The sequence below is a fragment of the Pristiophorus japonicus genome, chromosome 2 (genome assembly GCF_044704955.1).
Source record: "Pristiophorus japonicus isolate sPriJap1 chromosome 2, sPriJap1.hap1, whole genome shotgun sequence".
NCBI classification, from domain to species: Eukaryota; Metazoa; Chordata; class Chondrichthyes; family Pristiophoridae; genus Pristiophorus; species Pristiophorus japonicus.
Window position 1 is genome coordinate 6,993,358 of NC_091978.1, and position 16,374 is coordinate 7,009,731.

At 47.4% G+C, this 16,374-nt stretch overlaps 1 protein-coding gene across 3 annotated transcripts in view; it reads right to left on the reverse strand.

The window, feature by feature from the left end:
- LOC139235634 (sideroflexin-5-like) overlaps positions 1 to 13,913 on the reverse strand; it is a 223,710-nt gene extending 209,797 nt beyond the window's left edge. For 2 of the 3 annotated variants that reach the window (XM_070866692.1, XM_070866687.1), the window contains exons 1-2: positions 13,706 to 13,912; positions 2,438 to 2,506 (exon numbers count right to left, since the gene is read on the reverse strand). In XM_070866692.1, the coding sequence (XP_070722793.1) occupies positions 2,438 to 2,506; positions 13,706 to 13,786 (150 nt within the window). In that variant the 5' untranslated portion in view covers positions 13,787 to 13,912. Of the gene's footprint in view, positions 1 to 2,437; positions 2,507 to 13,705 lie in introns of all 3 variants that reach the window. The other variant, XM_070866700.1, reaches the window with a different exon arrangement.
- Between the last annotated feature and the right edge of the window lie 2,461 nt (positions 13,914 to 16,374).

Here is a 16,374-nt window from a genome sequence, read left to right on the forward strand (position 1 = left end):
GTACGATCCGAAAGACAGCACCTCTGACAGTGCAGCACTCGCTCAGTATTGCATTTAAAGGTCAGCCTAAAATTGTCGCTGGAGTGGGACTTGAACCCACAAATCTATCCTTGGGAGGTTACTTAAGACTTTTTTTCCAGTATTAACAACACACCCTATTTTGGTGTTTACTATAAATTGATATTGTGCCCCTATACCAAAGTACAGACCATTTTCATATATTTGGGAAGGACAATGTTCCCAATGCTGACCCCTGGGGGACATCACTGTGGAGACCTTTCCAGTCCGAAAACAACCATTAACTGAGTCGGTTTTCTTCTCTTTAACCAACGTCCTATTCACGTTGCCACACTCACTAATACTGCGTACCTGAATTTTATTAACAAGCCTCATATGCCGCACCTTATCCAATACCTTTTGAAAATCAATACCTACCGTGTTTCCCTAAAAGAACTTTGTTAAACATGACTTGCTTTTTAAAAATCCATGCCAACTGGTCCTTAATTAATCCATGTCTTTCTAACAACGTAGTTATTTTATCGAGTAATCTAGCCTCCAAACGCTTGCCCACTATCTATGTCAGACTGACTGGTCTCTCATTTTTCAACAAACTTTGACTTGGCAACTCTCATTCTCTGCCAAAACTTCCACAAAAAACCATGGTCTCCAATTCTGTTGCCACGATAAAGGAGCCAGCTTTAGCAACGTAAAACACCAGCCTCCCAGATCCCAACCTAGTGCCAGTATAACAGTGGCTCGAATGGTTCCCCTGCAAGTGGGGCTGACAAGAATTAGGAGCAGGAGTCGGCCATACAGCCCCGCAAGCCTGCTTCCCTATTCAATAAGATCATTGCTGACCATCGTCCTCAACCCACTTTCCTGCCCAATCCCTACATCTCTCGATTCCCCTAGAGTCCAAAAATCTATGGATCTCAGCCGTGGATCTACTCAATGATTCAGCATCCATAGCCCTTTGGGGTAGAGAATTCCAAAGATTCACACCCCTCGGAGTGAAGAAATTCCTTCTCATCTCAGTCTTAAATGGCCGGTCCCTTATCCTGAGACTGTGACCCCTGGATCTAGACACTCCAGCTGGGGGGGTCTCTCAGCATCTACCCTGTCAATATCCCTCAAAATCTTATGTTTCAATGAGATCACCTCTCATTCTCCTGAACTCGAGTATAAGCACAATTTACTCAATCTCTCCTCGTAGGACAACCATCTCATCCCAGGAATCAATCTAGTGAACCTGTGCTGCACCGCCTCCAAAGCAAGTATATCCTTCCTTGGATAAGGAGACCAAAACTGTGCACAGTACTCCATGTGTGGTCTCATCAAGGCCCTGTACAATTGTAGTAAGACTTCCTTACTCTTATACTCCAACCCTCTTGCAATAAAGGCCAACATGCCAGTTGCCTTCCTAATGGCTTGATGTATCTGCATGCTAACTGTTCCTTGTACTAGGACAGCTAAAATCTCACTGAACATTTAATAGTTTCTCACCATGTAAAAAAAATATTCTGTTTTTCTAATCTTCCTACCAAAGTAAATAACCTCACATTTCCCCACATTATACTCCACCTGCCACCTCACTTAACCTGTCTACATCCCTTTGCAGGCTCTTTGCCTCCTCACAGCTTACATTTCCACCTCCTTTGTGACATCAGCAAACATGAATATTTTGCCAACCCGAAAATGACCCATTTACTCTATTTTCTGTCCGTTAACCAATCCTCTATCCTTGTCAATACATTACCCTAACCCCATGAGCCCTTATCTTACGTAACAACCTTTTATGTGGCACCTTTATGAATGCCTTTTGGGAATCCAAATATACTATATCCACTGGTTCCCCATTATCTACCTTTTTAAAAAAAAAACATGCCCTATTACCACTTCCTTAATAATAGTGACAGGACGGTAGCCCAGTGTAGCATAATGCAGATATGTGGATGGATGGATATTCTGCATAATTACATTTGGCAAATTCAGAAAGTTAAATAGTTGGGTAAAATCCAAAATAACATGCAGGGTATGTGTCTGTATAAGGAGATTAAATTGGCAGGTTATGGTCCATGATTGGATAGCAGTTACATAGATTGTGGAAGGAGGGGATTAAATGGGTAGGGAGAGTCAGTGATAAGGGAGTGTGTACATGGGCTGTGGGAGGGGGAGAGTCAGTGATAGGTGGAGTGTACATGGGCTGTGGGAGGAGATTAAATGGGTGGGGAGAGTCCATGGGCTGTGGGAGGGGAGAGTCAGTGATAGGTGGAGTGTACATGGGCTGTGGGAGGAGATTAAATGGGTGGGGAGAGTCCATGGGCTGTGGGAGGGGAGAGTCAGTGATAGGGGGAAGTGTACATGGGCTGTGGGAGGAGTGGGCTGGATGGATCACTCGCCACTGCAAGTATTGAACAGGGTTTAGCAAACAGAGTACCTCAGTGACAGACAGAGTCCGGGGATCAATGATATCCAGGAAATGCCGGAGCCGTCCGTAAAAAGTAGACTGAAAGGAAAAGGAAAATGTGAGTCAGAAACATTTATTTCAAATGCAAGATAAATGTATAACCCACAAATGCTGGAAATGTGAGATGAACATACAATAGGTCTGTCAGCATTTAAAAAGGTTAGTACTGCAACTGAAACTTCAAAAGAGCTAATAAACAATGCAAAATACTAACTGAATTGCAAATGCTCAACATTCAGAACAAACAATTTGCATTTATATAATGTAGAAAATGTCTTGGGGCACTTCAAAGGAGAAATCGGCATCAAGCAGCAGCAGGAGCAATGATTGAAAGCATGGTGAGGAATATAGGAGTATTTTAAAAAGGAGGAAGATGCAGCAAGGCTCAGGGATTTGGAGAGTTCCAAAGAATCATCATCATAGGCAAACCCTCGAAATCAAGGAAGACTTGCTTCCACTCAAGTGAGTTCTTTCGTGGCTGAACAGTCCAACATGAGAGCCACAGACCCTGTCACAGGTGGGACAGATATTCGTCGGGGGAAGGGGGGTGGCACTGATTGACCACATGCTCCTTCCGTTGCCTGCACTAGACCTCTTCACGCTTGCAGCGTTGAGATTCGAAGAGCTCAACGCCCTCCCGGATGCACTTTCTCCACCTCGGGCGGTCTTCGGCCAGGGTCTCCCAGGCGTCAGTGGTGATGTTGCACTTCATCAGGGAGGCTTTGATGGTGTCCTTGTAACGTTTCCGCTGTCCACCTTTGGCTCATTTGCCATGAAGGAGCTCCGCATCGAGCAGTTGCTTGGGGAGTCTAGTGTCTGGCATGTGGACTATGTGGCCTGCCCAGCGAAGCTGATCGAGTGTGGTTCATGCTTCAATGCTGGGGATGTTAGCCTGAGCGATGTTGGTGTGTCTGTCCTCCCAGGGGATTTGCAGGATCTTGCAGAGACACAGCACTGCACCCCAGTCATCAAGATTCACGGCATGCCCCTCGACAACGTGGACTACTTCCCATACCTCGGGAGCCTCCCATCAACAAAGGCAGACATTGATGCGGAGATTCAACATCGCCTCCAATGCAGCCTTTGGCCGCCTGAGGAAAAGAGTGCTCGAAGACCAGGCCTTCAAAACCTACCAAGTTCATGGTTTACAGGGCTGTAGTAATACTCGCCCTCCTGTATGGATCAGAGGCATGGATGACTTACAGCACATCAAGTCGCTGGAGCTATATCACCAACGATGTCTCCGCAAGATCCGGTTGCTATTACAGTAAACGGAGTCTAAAGGGCAGCTTTAGTGCAGCTCTGAGAGGTTGCCTTCCACCAATGGTGGAACTAGAAGTGGTGGGGATGGGGAAACTATCCATGCAAGGCTAGAATCAGAGGACAAGGAGTACAGGCTGGAGGAGTATGCCAAGGTAAAGTCTGCAGGCCATGGTGGAATTTTAAAATGAGGTTTGGTATTTTGAATTCAAAACATTGGGGGATAGGTCTGCAAGGGTGGGGGTGGTGAACAAGTGGGGGCTTAATATGGAACAGAACACAAACAAACTGTAGTTTTGGCCGAGTTGCAGTCTGTGTATGGTGGACAATGGGATCCCGACACGTCTAGGTGCCAAAAAATTGTGCACTAAGGTTCCAGTGGGGGGGGGGGGGGGGAAGAGCGCCAAGATAAGGTGGATGTGGGTGATAATGTTAGTCATGGATAGAAGGGGGCCCATTCAGCCCATCGTGTCCGTTCCAGCCTAATCCCACTTTCCAGCTCTTGGTCCGTAGCCCTGTAGGTTACAGCACTTCAAGTGCACATCCAAGTACTTTTTAAATGTGGTGAGTGTTTCTGTCGCTACCACCCTTTCAGGCAGTGAGTTCCAGACCCCCACCACCCTCTGGGTGAAGATATTTCCCACCAATTACTTTAAATCTATGCCCCCCGGTTGTTGACCCCTCTGCCAAGTGAAATAGGTCCTTCCTATCCACTATCTAGGCCCCTCAATAAGGTCTCCCCTCAGCCTCCTCGGTTCCAAAGAAAACAAACGCAGCCTATCCAATCTTTCCTCAGCTAAAATTCTCCAGTCCAGACAACATCCTCGTAAATCTCCTCTGTACCCTCTCTACTGCAATCACATCTTTCCTGTAATGTGGTGACCAGAACTACAGGCAATACTCTAGCTGTGGCCTAACTAATGTTTTATACAGCTCAAGCATAACCTCCCCACTCTTATATTCCAAGTCTCGGCTAACAAAGGCAAGTATTCTGTATGCCTTCTTAACCACCTTATCTACCTGGCCTGCTACCTTCATGGATCTGTGGATCTGCATTTCAAGGTCCCTCTGTTCCTCTACACTTCAGTGTCCTGCCATTTATTGTGTATTTCCTTTCCTGGTTAGTTCTCCCCAAATGCATTACCTCACACTGATCCGGATTGAATTCCATTTGCCAATGTTCTGCTGATCTGACCAGTTCATTGATATCTTTCTGCAGTCCACAGCTTTCTACTCCAGTGCAGTTGGTCACTCAATTCTACCTGCGCCACGTTTTTGCAACGTATAGCTGAGCTCGCTATACGTGGCAATGGGCTTATTTAGAAAGCCGTTAATGCACTGCTACCAATATGTAACCAAAAGCAAGGTTGAAAAGACAATGTATTGCACTGCTTTGACTTTTCACAGTTTTTTTTTTAACTAAAATGTTCAACCCTGCATTTTACTGATATCCCGGTGACAAGACTGGATGAAAAATGTCACAATCATTTTGTCAATTAGTCTGGCCGGAGATACCTCCCAGCTCAAATGAGCTGAAAAATGCTGAAACTGTAGCAACATGTCCAGATTTGGTCACCATATAGGAACAGAATTGGAATATGTCAAGGAACAAATCAAGAAGTCAAGTAGATTAGAGAATAACAGGTCATTCAACCAGTCAGCTTATTCCCATCATTTAGGTTCATGTTCAGAACCCATTCTAATCTAATTTCTGCTTTGACAGTAAGCCTGCCTATCTCTCTGCTCCATGTTGAATCAGTAATAGATTTTCTCTTGGGTACTTCAAGGGAATAATCAATCCTGCATACATTTATATGAGCCTTTAATGTAGTAAAAAATGGCCCAACGCACTTTAGGTTTATAATCAGACACAATTTGACCGAGCCACTGAGATATTACAATATATGACCAAAACCTTGGCGACATCTTATACCAAACAAATCCCCATTTGCAGCACTAAGTGTAAGTCAACCCAATTCACATTCATCCCAATGACTGACAGTCTATCCAGTCACTACATAACAATAGGAGCAGGAGTAGGCCATTTGGCCCCTTGAGCCTGCTCTGCCATTCAATTTCATGGCTGATCAACTTCAACTACACTTTCACGCCCAATCTCCATATCCTTTGATTCCCCAAGACTCAAAAAAAATCTACCTCGGCTTGGAATATATTTAGAGACTGAGCAACCACAGCCCTCTGGGGTAGAGAATTCCAAAGATTCAGCACCCCAAGTGAAGAAATTCCTCATCTCAGTGGCCGATCCCTTATCCGGAGACAGTGATCCCTGGTTCTAGACACTCCAGCCAGGGGAAACAACCTCTCAGCATCTACCCTGTCAATCCCCCTCAGAATCTTATATGTTTCAATAAGGCATTGGGCAGCAGTCTCTTTCAACCAAGCCCACAGCCCTTATATTTCGTGACGGTCTCTATTCCATTGGAGTTCTCATTCGCAGCAGTGATTGGCTATGTCTGGTCAAACAGAGGTTGCATTTACTGCACTGGCTGGGGTTTATTCCAAAATGTTACCACCTCAAATTCAGAAGTAGTTAGTTATTCAATTCCTTCGGTTTTATTATTTGAAGTCTATGTTCCTGGGACATTTCACAGTCACATTTATGGCCATCCCTAGTTACAAGTGACGGTAAAGCCGAGTGGCTTGGCTTGCTAGGCCACTTGAGGGTATTGAAAGCTTACCAGTGTTGACTGGAGTCACATGCAATCAGGCCAGATAGGGGTGGCAGGTTCCTTTCCGTATGGGACTTCAAATGAACCAGTTAAAGATTATGCTCAAATGGCAGCTGTAATAGTCATTGGTTTCATTAATGTTGCAATGCTACATTACCTGTACAAGTGACTACACGTTGTATTGTGTATGTAGGCACTCTGTTAATGACCCCATGAGGCAGGGGTATGGCACTTGAATTGTACAGACTGTAGTCTTTTATTGCAGCTCCTAGTGAGGACACCAAGAGGCAAGCTCCCTTTTATACTGGGTTACCTGCAATGTACAGGTGACCTTTAGGTCTCCATCAGTAGCACCCTCTGGTGTACAGGTAAGGTATATACAGGGTGAAGGTACATTCAGGTCCAGTGTTCAGTACATCATTACATCATAGGCATGCATATATAACACGTTGGAAGTACTTCATTGGCTGTAAAGAACATTGGGATGTCCCGAGGTCATAAAGAGGCTATAAAAATCTAAGTCTTTCTATTTGCTCCAGTAGTAACTCAAAATTGATCAGGTTTATTAAAATTTAATTTCACAGCTTGCCATGGTGGAATTTGAATTCACAACCTCTGGGTTGCTAGTCCAGTCCCATGACCACTGAACTAACGAACCCTAGTTTATAAGCACTTCTCCTGGCACCCCTCCTCCACCAGACATCGTTCAGAAAATTTGCATTGTGCCCCTGCCCCTTTAGCTTTTCCAAGATTTTACTCCTTCAGCCTCTCCATCAATTATTGATTTAATACCCATGACCACTGCTGTTGCTGCTCTTTGCAACTTTTCCAATGATTCACTCTCGGCAAAGTTACAGCATTGTAGAAAACATAATTTGTTATTTTGCAATAAAGGAAAACTGGACAATATAATGCAAATACGATCTGAAGCATCTTTCTAAAGCATCTCCAGTGTCAGGCTTGAATCAGTGGGTAGCGCTCTCTCATTGGAGTCAGAAGATTGGAGGTTCAAGCCCCATTCCAGAGCACATAATCCCAATCGGCGCTCCCAGTGCAGTGCTGAGGGAGCACTGCACGGTCGGAGGTACCGTCTTGTGGATGAAACATTAAACCGAGGCCCCATTTGTCCTTTCAGGTGGATGTAAAAGATCCCACGGCACTATTTTGAAGAAGCGCAGGGGAGTTATCCCCAGTGTCCTGGGGCCAATACTTACCCCTCAATTAACATAACAATGACCAGATAATCTGTTTTTTTTTAATCACATTGCTGTTTGTGGGAGCTTGCTGTGTGCAAATTGGCTGCTGTGTTTCATACACTACACTTTAAAAAGTAAGTCATTGTCTGTAAAGTGCTTTGACCTCAGGATGTCGAGGTTCTGAAAGGCACTATAGAAATGCAAGTTCTTTCCTTATTTCATTATAATTCACCCCCAATAGCAGTAATGAAATGCACTGCACAGAGTGAGACTGAGCCAAACAGACCAAGACACCTTGCTGCCACATCCGAGCGTGTGGGCCTTGAATAGCTGCTTGTAATTATTGTTATTATTTAAATGGAGAAAGATTGCAAAGTGCTGTAGTACAGCAGGACCTGGGGGTACTTGTGCATCAAACACAAAAGCTTAGTATGCAGGTACAGCAAGTGATCACAAAGGCAAATGGAATCTTGGCCTTTATTGCAAAGGGGATAGAGTATAAAAGCAGAGAAGTCCTGCTACAGTTATACTAGGTATTGTTGAGGACACACCTGGAATACTGCGTGCAGTTTTGATTTCCATATTTAAGAAAGGATATACTTGCTTTGGAGGCAGTTCAGTGAAGGTTCACTACGTTGATTCCAGAGATGAGGGGGTTGACTTATGAAGAAAGGTTGGGCCTCTATTCATTGGAATTCAGAAGAATGAGAGGTAATCTTATCGAAACGTGTAAGATTATTAGGGGGCTTGACAAGGTAGATGCAGAGAGGATGTTTCCACTGATAGAGGAGACTAGAACTAGGGGGTATAATCTTAGCATAAGGGGCCACCCATTTAAAATTGAGACGAGGAGGAATTTATTCTCAGAGGTTTGTAAATCTGTGGAATTCGCTGCCTCAGAGAGCTGTGGAAGCTGGGACATTGAATAAATTTAAGACACAGATAGACAGTTTCTTAACTGATAAGGGAATAAGGGGTTATGGGGAGTGGGCAGGGAAGTGGACCCAAGTCCACGATCGGATCAACCATGATCGTATTAAATAGTGGAGCAGGCTCGAGGGGCCATATGGCCTACTCCGGCTTTTTATGTTCTTATGCAAGCAAAGTGCAGCACTGCCAAGACCTGCTGACCGCTCTTCTCAACAGCCAGTTTTATTCAGCCTCGGCAATTTTACCCTTCACTTGCAGCTGGCTGTGTGGCTACTGTGGTTTTGGAACTTTGGTGGCAACCCACACCACATAAAAAGCACAAGTAAAATACTGCAGATGCTGGAATCTGAAATAAAAACAGAAAATGCTGGAAATCTCAGCCAGTCAGGCAGCATGAGTGGAGAGAGAAACAAGAGTTAACGTTTCAGGTCAGTGACCCTTCGTCAGAACTGGCAAAAGTTCGAGATGTAACAGGTTCTTAAGGAAGTGCAAGGGCAGTGAAAGGGGGAGGGGAGGAAAGAACAGAAATGAAAGGTCTGATAGGGTGGAGAGAGATTGGAGAGACAAAAGGGATGATAATGGGCTTAAACCCTGGCCTGTGCCACATTAATTGGTCACAGCTAAGCCAGCATTTGGAGTGCTAAATTGTCATACACTAGTAAGGTGAAAGAAAACTATGGAATGGCAGAAGACTTGAGGGGAGGATAAAATAAAGATGATTTGGAAAGATAAGAATCTTTTAAGATTTGTGCCCTGCGTTTTCTGCTGCAGTATTTAAATTCCAATATATGGTTGCACATTTCACTAAAAAGTTTTCAAGTAAAATGTACATTTAAAAAGTTCAGGAGGATATATTGGACTTGGAGGGGGTTACAGCACTAATTCACCAAAATTATGCCACGTCTAACAGGGTTAAATTACATAATCGTGGCTTGTATTCCCTAGAGCGTAAATGGTCAAGAGGTGATCTGATAGAGGTGTTTAAAATGATAAGGATTTGATAGTTTCTCTGTATTTACCCATTTCCTGTGGTGGGGGAATCCAGAACAAGAGGGCATATCTTAAAATGAGAGCTAGGCATTTTAAGAGTGACATCAGAAAGCACTTTATCCACATATAGGGTACAGGTGCAGCACCTAAAATCTGGAACCCTCGGGACGGAGGCTGTTCCAGATTCAGGGCTTTTGATTGGTTTGACGTCACAAACCCGGAAACCAATGGGCCCAGGTTCAGGTATTTCCAGATTTTGGAACATCAAAGGGAGGGAGGGGCGGAGGGGGGGGGAATTCCCACCGAGGAGCTGTTCTGGCGGGCCAGCCCCACCGAGAAGGTCGTTAGGTGGGCCGGCGAGGAGGCCCCGAGGTAAGTGCAGTGGCGGTGAGGAGAGTGGGGTGAAGCCAGAGATCAGGCAGCGGCGGGGCTCCCGCCCCAAGGTCAGCAGGGTCGTCGGGTCCGGATTCTGGACAACCGATCGTCCCAGAGTCCGGCTACCGGTAAATTGAAAACTCTGTCCCTCAAAAAACTGGATGCTGGGGACCAATTGCAGTTTAAGACGGATGGGTACCATTTTTTGTTGGGTACCAATATCAAAGGATATGGAGCAAAGGTAAGTAAATAGAGGAATAGATCAGCCATGACCTAACTGAGTGGCAGAACAGGCTCAAGGCACCAAATGTCCTACCCCTGTGCCTATGTTCCTAAAAAGCACAGGATACCCAGCTCTGAAATTTCCCCTTATTCTTTCTAAAATCCAAATATATAGCCCTACTCATTCTATCATTGCTGTATTTGACCCTGAAATGAGTTTTAGACGACATATATCAGCAACAAAACCAAGACCGCCTACTTCCACCTCCGTAACATCGCCCGACTCTGCCCTTGCCTCAGCTCATCTGCTGCTAAAGCCCTCATCCATGCCTTTGTTACCTCGAGAGTTGACTATTCCAACACACTCCTGGCTGGCCTCCCACATTCTATACTACGTAAACTAGAGGTGAACCAAAACTTGTCTGCCCGTATCCTAACTCGCACCAAGTCCCGTTCACCCATCACCCCTGTGCTCGCTAACCTACATTGGCTTCAGGTTAAGCAATGTCTCGATTTCAAAATTCTCATCCTTATTTTCAAATCTCTCCATGGCCTCACCCCTCCCTATCTCTAATCTCTTCCAGCCGCATAACCCCACCCCTCCACCCCCGCAGGATGCCTGCACTCCTTTAAAGCATCCCTGAATTTAAATCGCTCGACCATTGGTGGCCGTGCCTTCTGTTTCCTAGAAAACCATTCATGTTCAGGTGAATGTTGAAGGTCCCATGTTACTATTCAAAGAAGAGCAGGGAGTTCTCAGTATTCTGGCCAACATTTATCCCTCAACCAACACCACAAAAAACCCCCAGAAAGTTATTGGTCATTGATTTTCTCTCCTTTTGCAAACAAGTTTCATAAATAGAGGCAGACGCAAAAGAGCGAAGATAGAATTTTTGCAAGACATTAGCTGGCCCCAATTAGAGCAGAGCGTGTAGTACTGGGGACCCAATTATAAAAAAATCCACTAAAGTCATATCAAGTATGCACCATACATTCACCAAGATAATGCCAGTGATCAGAAACTGTAGTTATAAAGAGACTTGAGACACTAGTTCTGATTTTTCTGAACGAACTTGCACTTCTATAATTGCCTTTGTGTACTCAAGACATCCTTAAGCACTTAGGAGCCAATGGAGTACTCACGATTGTAATGCAGGAAACAGGTCAAGATTCCACAAACAGCAAAGAAATAATTCACCAGATAAATCTATTTTTAGATGCGGATTGGGAAATAAATGTTGGCCAAAACACTCAAATACTTCTCACTTGAAGTGCCGTAACCCGTAATGCTACGGACGAAGAGCTGGAAAGGGGGATTAGGCTGGATAGCTCTTTTTCGACTAGCGCAGATGGGCTAAATGGCCTCCTTCTGTGCTGTAAATTTCCATGATTCCAGGGCGTGGCTTGAACTGATTCAGCGGCTAGTACTGAGCTAGTGGTTGTGGGGCTGATTACAGCTAGGGTTAAAAAAAAAATGTTGTAAAGCATTTTTTCTGTGAAGAGCTGTGACCTGTTAAGAGATTTAATAAAGGTTTATAAACCAAAACATACCAACACTTGATTTCTTACCAAATCTGATGATTTTTTAAGAGCTTGTCTCATGACTTTTAAAGAAAGACTTGAAATTATATAGCACCTTTCACAACCAGCAGACATCCCAGTGCGTCACAACCAATGAAGTGCGTTTGGAATGTAGTCGCTGTTGTAATGGGGGAAATCGCAGCAGCCAATTTGCACAGGGCAAGCTCCCACAAAGAGAAATGTGACACTGACCTAATAATCTGTTTTTATGTTATGTTGATTTAAGGGATAAATATCATCCCAGGTCACTGGGGATAACTCCCCTAATCTTAAAATAATGACCGTAGGATCATATACATCCAGCCAAAAGGACGGATAGGGCCTCGGTTTAACGTCTCATCCAAAAGACAGCACCTCAGACGGTGCAGCGCTCTGTACTGTAGTGGGAGTGCCAGCCTAGATTCTGTGCTCAAGTCTCTGGCGTGGGACTTGAACCTACCACCTTCTGACAGAGGAGAGAGGGAGAGCGAGCTACCCACTGAGCCAAGGCTTACAAGAGCTTGTCTCATCTGGAGAGGGTTGACTCCAGGTTTAGCTGCAATACATCATCATCATAGGCAGTCCCTCAAAATCAAGGAAGACTTGCTTCCACTCACTCAGTGAGGTCTCAGGTGACTGAACAGTCCAATACAGGAATTACAGTCCCTGTCACAGGTGGGACAGACAGTGGTTGCAGGAAAGGGTGGGTGGGGAGTCTGATTTGCTGCACACTCCTTCCGCTGCCTGCGCTTGGTTTCTGCATGCTCTCAGCGATGAGACTAGAGGTGCTCAGCGCCCTCCCAGATGCTCTTCCTCCACTAAGGGCGGTCTTTGGCCAGGGACTCCCAGGTGTCGGTGGGGATGTTGCACTTTATCAGGGAGGCTTTGAGGGTGTCCTTGTAACGTTTCCTCTGCCCACCTGGGGCTCGCTTGCCGTGAATGAGTTCCGAGTAGAGTGACTACTTTGGGAGTCTTGTGTCTGGCATGCGGGCGATGTGGCCCGTCCAACGGAGCTGGTCGAATGTGGTCAGTTGGCCTGATCGCGAACACACCGACACTGGCGAGTCTGTCCTCCCAGGGGGATTTGCAGGATCTTGCGGAGGCAGCGCTGGTAGTACTTGTCCAGCACTGAGGCGTCTACTGTATATGGTCCAAATCTCTGAGCCATACAGGAGGGCGGGTATCACTACAGCCCTGTAGACCATGAGCTTGGTGGCTGATTTGAGGGCCTGATCTTCGAACACTCTCTTCCTCAGGCGGCCAAAGGTCCTGCTCCAGCAATTTGAAATGTCTGCTGCATAGAAACATAGAAAATAGGTGCAGGAGTAGGCCACTCAACCCTTCGAGCCTGCACCGCCATTCAATATGATCATGGCTGATCATGCAACCCCAGTACCCCATTCCTGCTTTCTCGCCATACCCCTTTAGCCCGTAAGGGCCACATCTAACTCCTTTTTGAACATATTTAGTGAACTGGCCTCAACAACTTTCTGTGGTAGAGAATTCCACAGGTTCACCACTCTCTGGGTGAAGAAGTTTTTCCTCATCTCGGTCCTAAATGGCTTTCCCCTTATCCTTAGACTGTGACCCCTGGTTCTGGACTTCCCCAACATTGGGAACATTCTTCCTGCATCCAACCTGTCTAAACCCGTCAGAATTTTAAACGTTTTTATGAGATCCCCTCTCATCCTTCTGGTCCACAGAGCTCCCTCCACACTCCCCACAACGTCAGCCCTGCTGCTCCTTTAAGACCATGGGGGGGGGGGGGGGGGGCGAACGGGACGTGACCAAAAAACATAAATAAGCAGTGGCCCTTTAATGATGGACAGGGCGCGGCAACCAATGGAAGGTCGAAGCGGGCGGGTGCGGAGGCGCTCGCCCAATCGGAGATAGGGGGGGGGGCGGGGTTCGGTGCGGCAGTTGAACCCGCGAGCGCTCGAGGAACAGGCAGCGGGAGACGGACGCTGCACAGCGAGGCGAGGCGAGGCGATGGGGCCTGAGGTAAATAAACTCACCTGATCGAAGCGGGGCTGCCCCAGCACAAACGGAGGGTAGTCCGCTCTGCTCTTGCTGCTCCTCCTCGTCGTCGTCGTCATCGCGGCCGGTCAAAGTCTCGGTCGGCCCGCCTTCGCTGCGCTTTTTAAGACGGCGGCTCGCGCTCTGGCGCCGCCCAGGCGGGCGAACCGCGGCGAGGGGGGGAGAGGGGAGGCAGGGAAAAGGGCGGGGCCGTGGGGGAAGTGCAGGTGGCTGACCGGAAGCAGCGGAGGAGCGGGTGCCGCCGGGAGTTGTAGTTGCTCTGGGAGCCCGGCAGGTGGCTTGCGGGCGGGGGTTGTTGGTTGGACTACACTTCCCGTCATGCCTCACTGGGACTCATTCATCATCACCAGAACTCCTCCCCAACTCTGTTGGTTAAGTTTCAGTGAATTTAAATTCCACAGCTGCCATGGTGGGATTTGAACTCCTGTCTCAGGATTACTAGTCCAGTGGGTCTACAGGGCTGCAGTAATACCCGCCCGCCTGCCTGTATGGATCTGAGGCATAGACCATGTCATCATCATCATCATCATCATCATTATCATCATCATTACCATCATCATCATCGGCAGTCCCTCGAATCGAGGATGACGTACTTTTTTTTTGAAATTCGTAGCCAATCGTTCCAATTCTTTGTCAAATCACAAATGCCAGAGGTCACCTTGGGCCCATTCAAGGATCACTCTGCGCCAATGCTCTTAGCCAAAAGGCCTAGAGCCACTGCACCGTTCCTGGAAGTACTGCAATACCAGGTTCGTGCCATGGAGGTGGATGGGTCACTTCCACGTCAAAAAGTTCACAGGTGTTTCAATGAAGGACCTAATATTCCGGATCCCGAACTCCATCCTGAAGGGTGGAAGATGCCTGTGCGTGGATTTTTTTTAACGTGGGGTGGCCGTTGCACACCAGCCACCACACGGGCTTGACAGTTAGGTTTTGGTCCAGTGGCAAGGATTAACCAGGACGACTGGAAAACCAGCTCTGCTGCACGGACCCAGTGCGCGCACACACACACATCGCAGTGTGGGCCCGTGCTGCCCCTGGGGCCCTCGCCTCTTCTGGGCCCCGAATTCACTGGAGATATATCTCCGCAAGATCCTGCAGATCGCCTGGGAGGACGGGCGCACCAACATCAGTGTCCTCGACCAGGCCAACATTCCCAGTATTGAAGCACTGACCACACTCGATTAGCTTCGCTGGGCAGTCCACATGCCAGACACGAGACTCACTAAGCAAATGCTTTATGCGGAGCTGCTTCGTGGTAAACAAGCCAACGGAGGATAGCGTTATGAGGGCACCCTCAAAGCCTGCCTGGTAAAGTGCGACATCACCACTGACACCTGGGAGACCCTGGCCGCAGACCGCCCGAGGTGGAGAAAGTCCATCCGGGAGGGCGTTGAGCTCTTCGAGTCTCAACGCAAAGACCGCGAAGAGGCCAAGCGCAGGCAGCGGAAGGAGCGCGTGGCAAACCAGCCCCACCGACCCCTTCCCTCGACGAATGTCTGACCCATCTGTAACAGGATCTGTGGCTCTCGTATTGGACTGTTCAGCCATCAAAGAACTCACTTTGGGAGTGGAAGAAAGTCCTCCTCAATTCCGAGGGACTGCCTATGATGATAAGGAGTCCAGTAACATAACCACTATGCTACTGTACTCCCTTTATGGTAAGTGAGCCCCAGGTGGGCAGAGGAAACATTTCAAGGACACCCCTCAAAGCCTCCTTGATAAAATGCAACATCCCCACCGACACCTGGGAGTCCCTAGCCAAAGTGGAGGAAGAGCATTCAGGAGAGCGCTGAGCACCTCGAGTCTCGTCGAAATTGAAGACTTGCTTCCACTCAAAGTGAGTTCTCAGGTGACTGAACAGTCAACGTATTTACCGAGGCGTATGTACAAAAGCATGGGCCTTACGCTAAACATCGGTAAAACAAAGGTCCTCCACCAGCCTGTCCTTACCGCACAGCACTGTCCCCCAGTCATCAAGTTCCACGGTGCAGCTTTGGATAAAGTACCTCGGGAGCCTCTTATCAACAAGAGCAGACATTGACGACGAGATTCAACACTGCCTCCAGTGCAGCCTTCGGCCGCCTGAGGAACAGTGTGTTTGAAGACCAGGCCCTCAAAACTGCCACCAAGCTCATGGTCTACAGGGCTGTAGTAATACCCACCCTCCTGAATGGCTCGGAGACATGGACCATGTACAGTAGACACCTCAATTCACTGGAGAAATACCACCAACGATGTCTCCACAAGATCCTGCAAATCCTCTGGAAGGACAGATGCACCAACATTAGCGTCCTCGACCAGGCCAGCATCCCCAGCATTGAAGCACTGACCACACTCGATCAGCTCTGCTGGGCAGGCCACATAGTCCGCATGCCAACACGAGATTCCCAAAGCAAGCGCTCCATTCGGAACTCCTTCACGGCAAACGAGCCAAAGGTGGGCAGAGTAAACGTTACAAGGACGCCCTCAAAGCCTCCCTGATAAAGTGCAACATCCCCACCGACACCTGGGAGTCCCTGGCCAAATACTGCCCGAAGTGGAGGAAGTGCATCCGGGAGGGCGCTGAGCACCTCTAGTCTCATCGCCGAGAGCATGCAGAAATCAAGCGCCGGCAGCGGAAAGAGCGTGTGGCAAACCAGTCCCA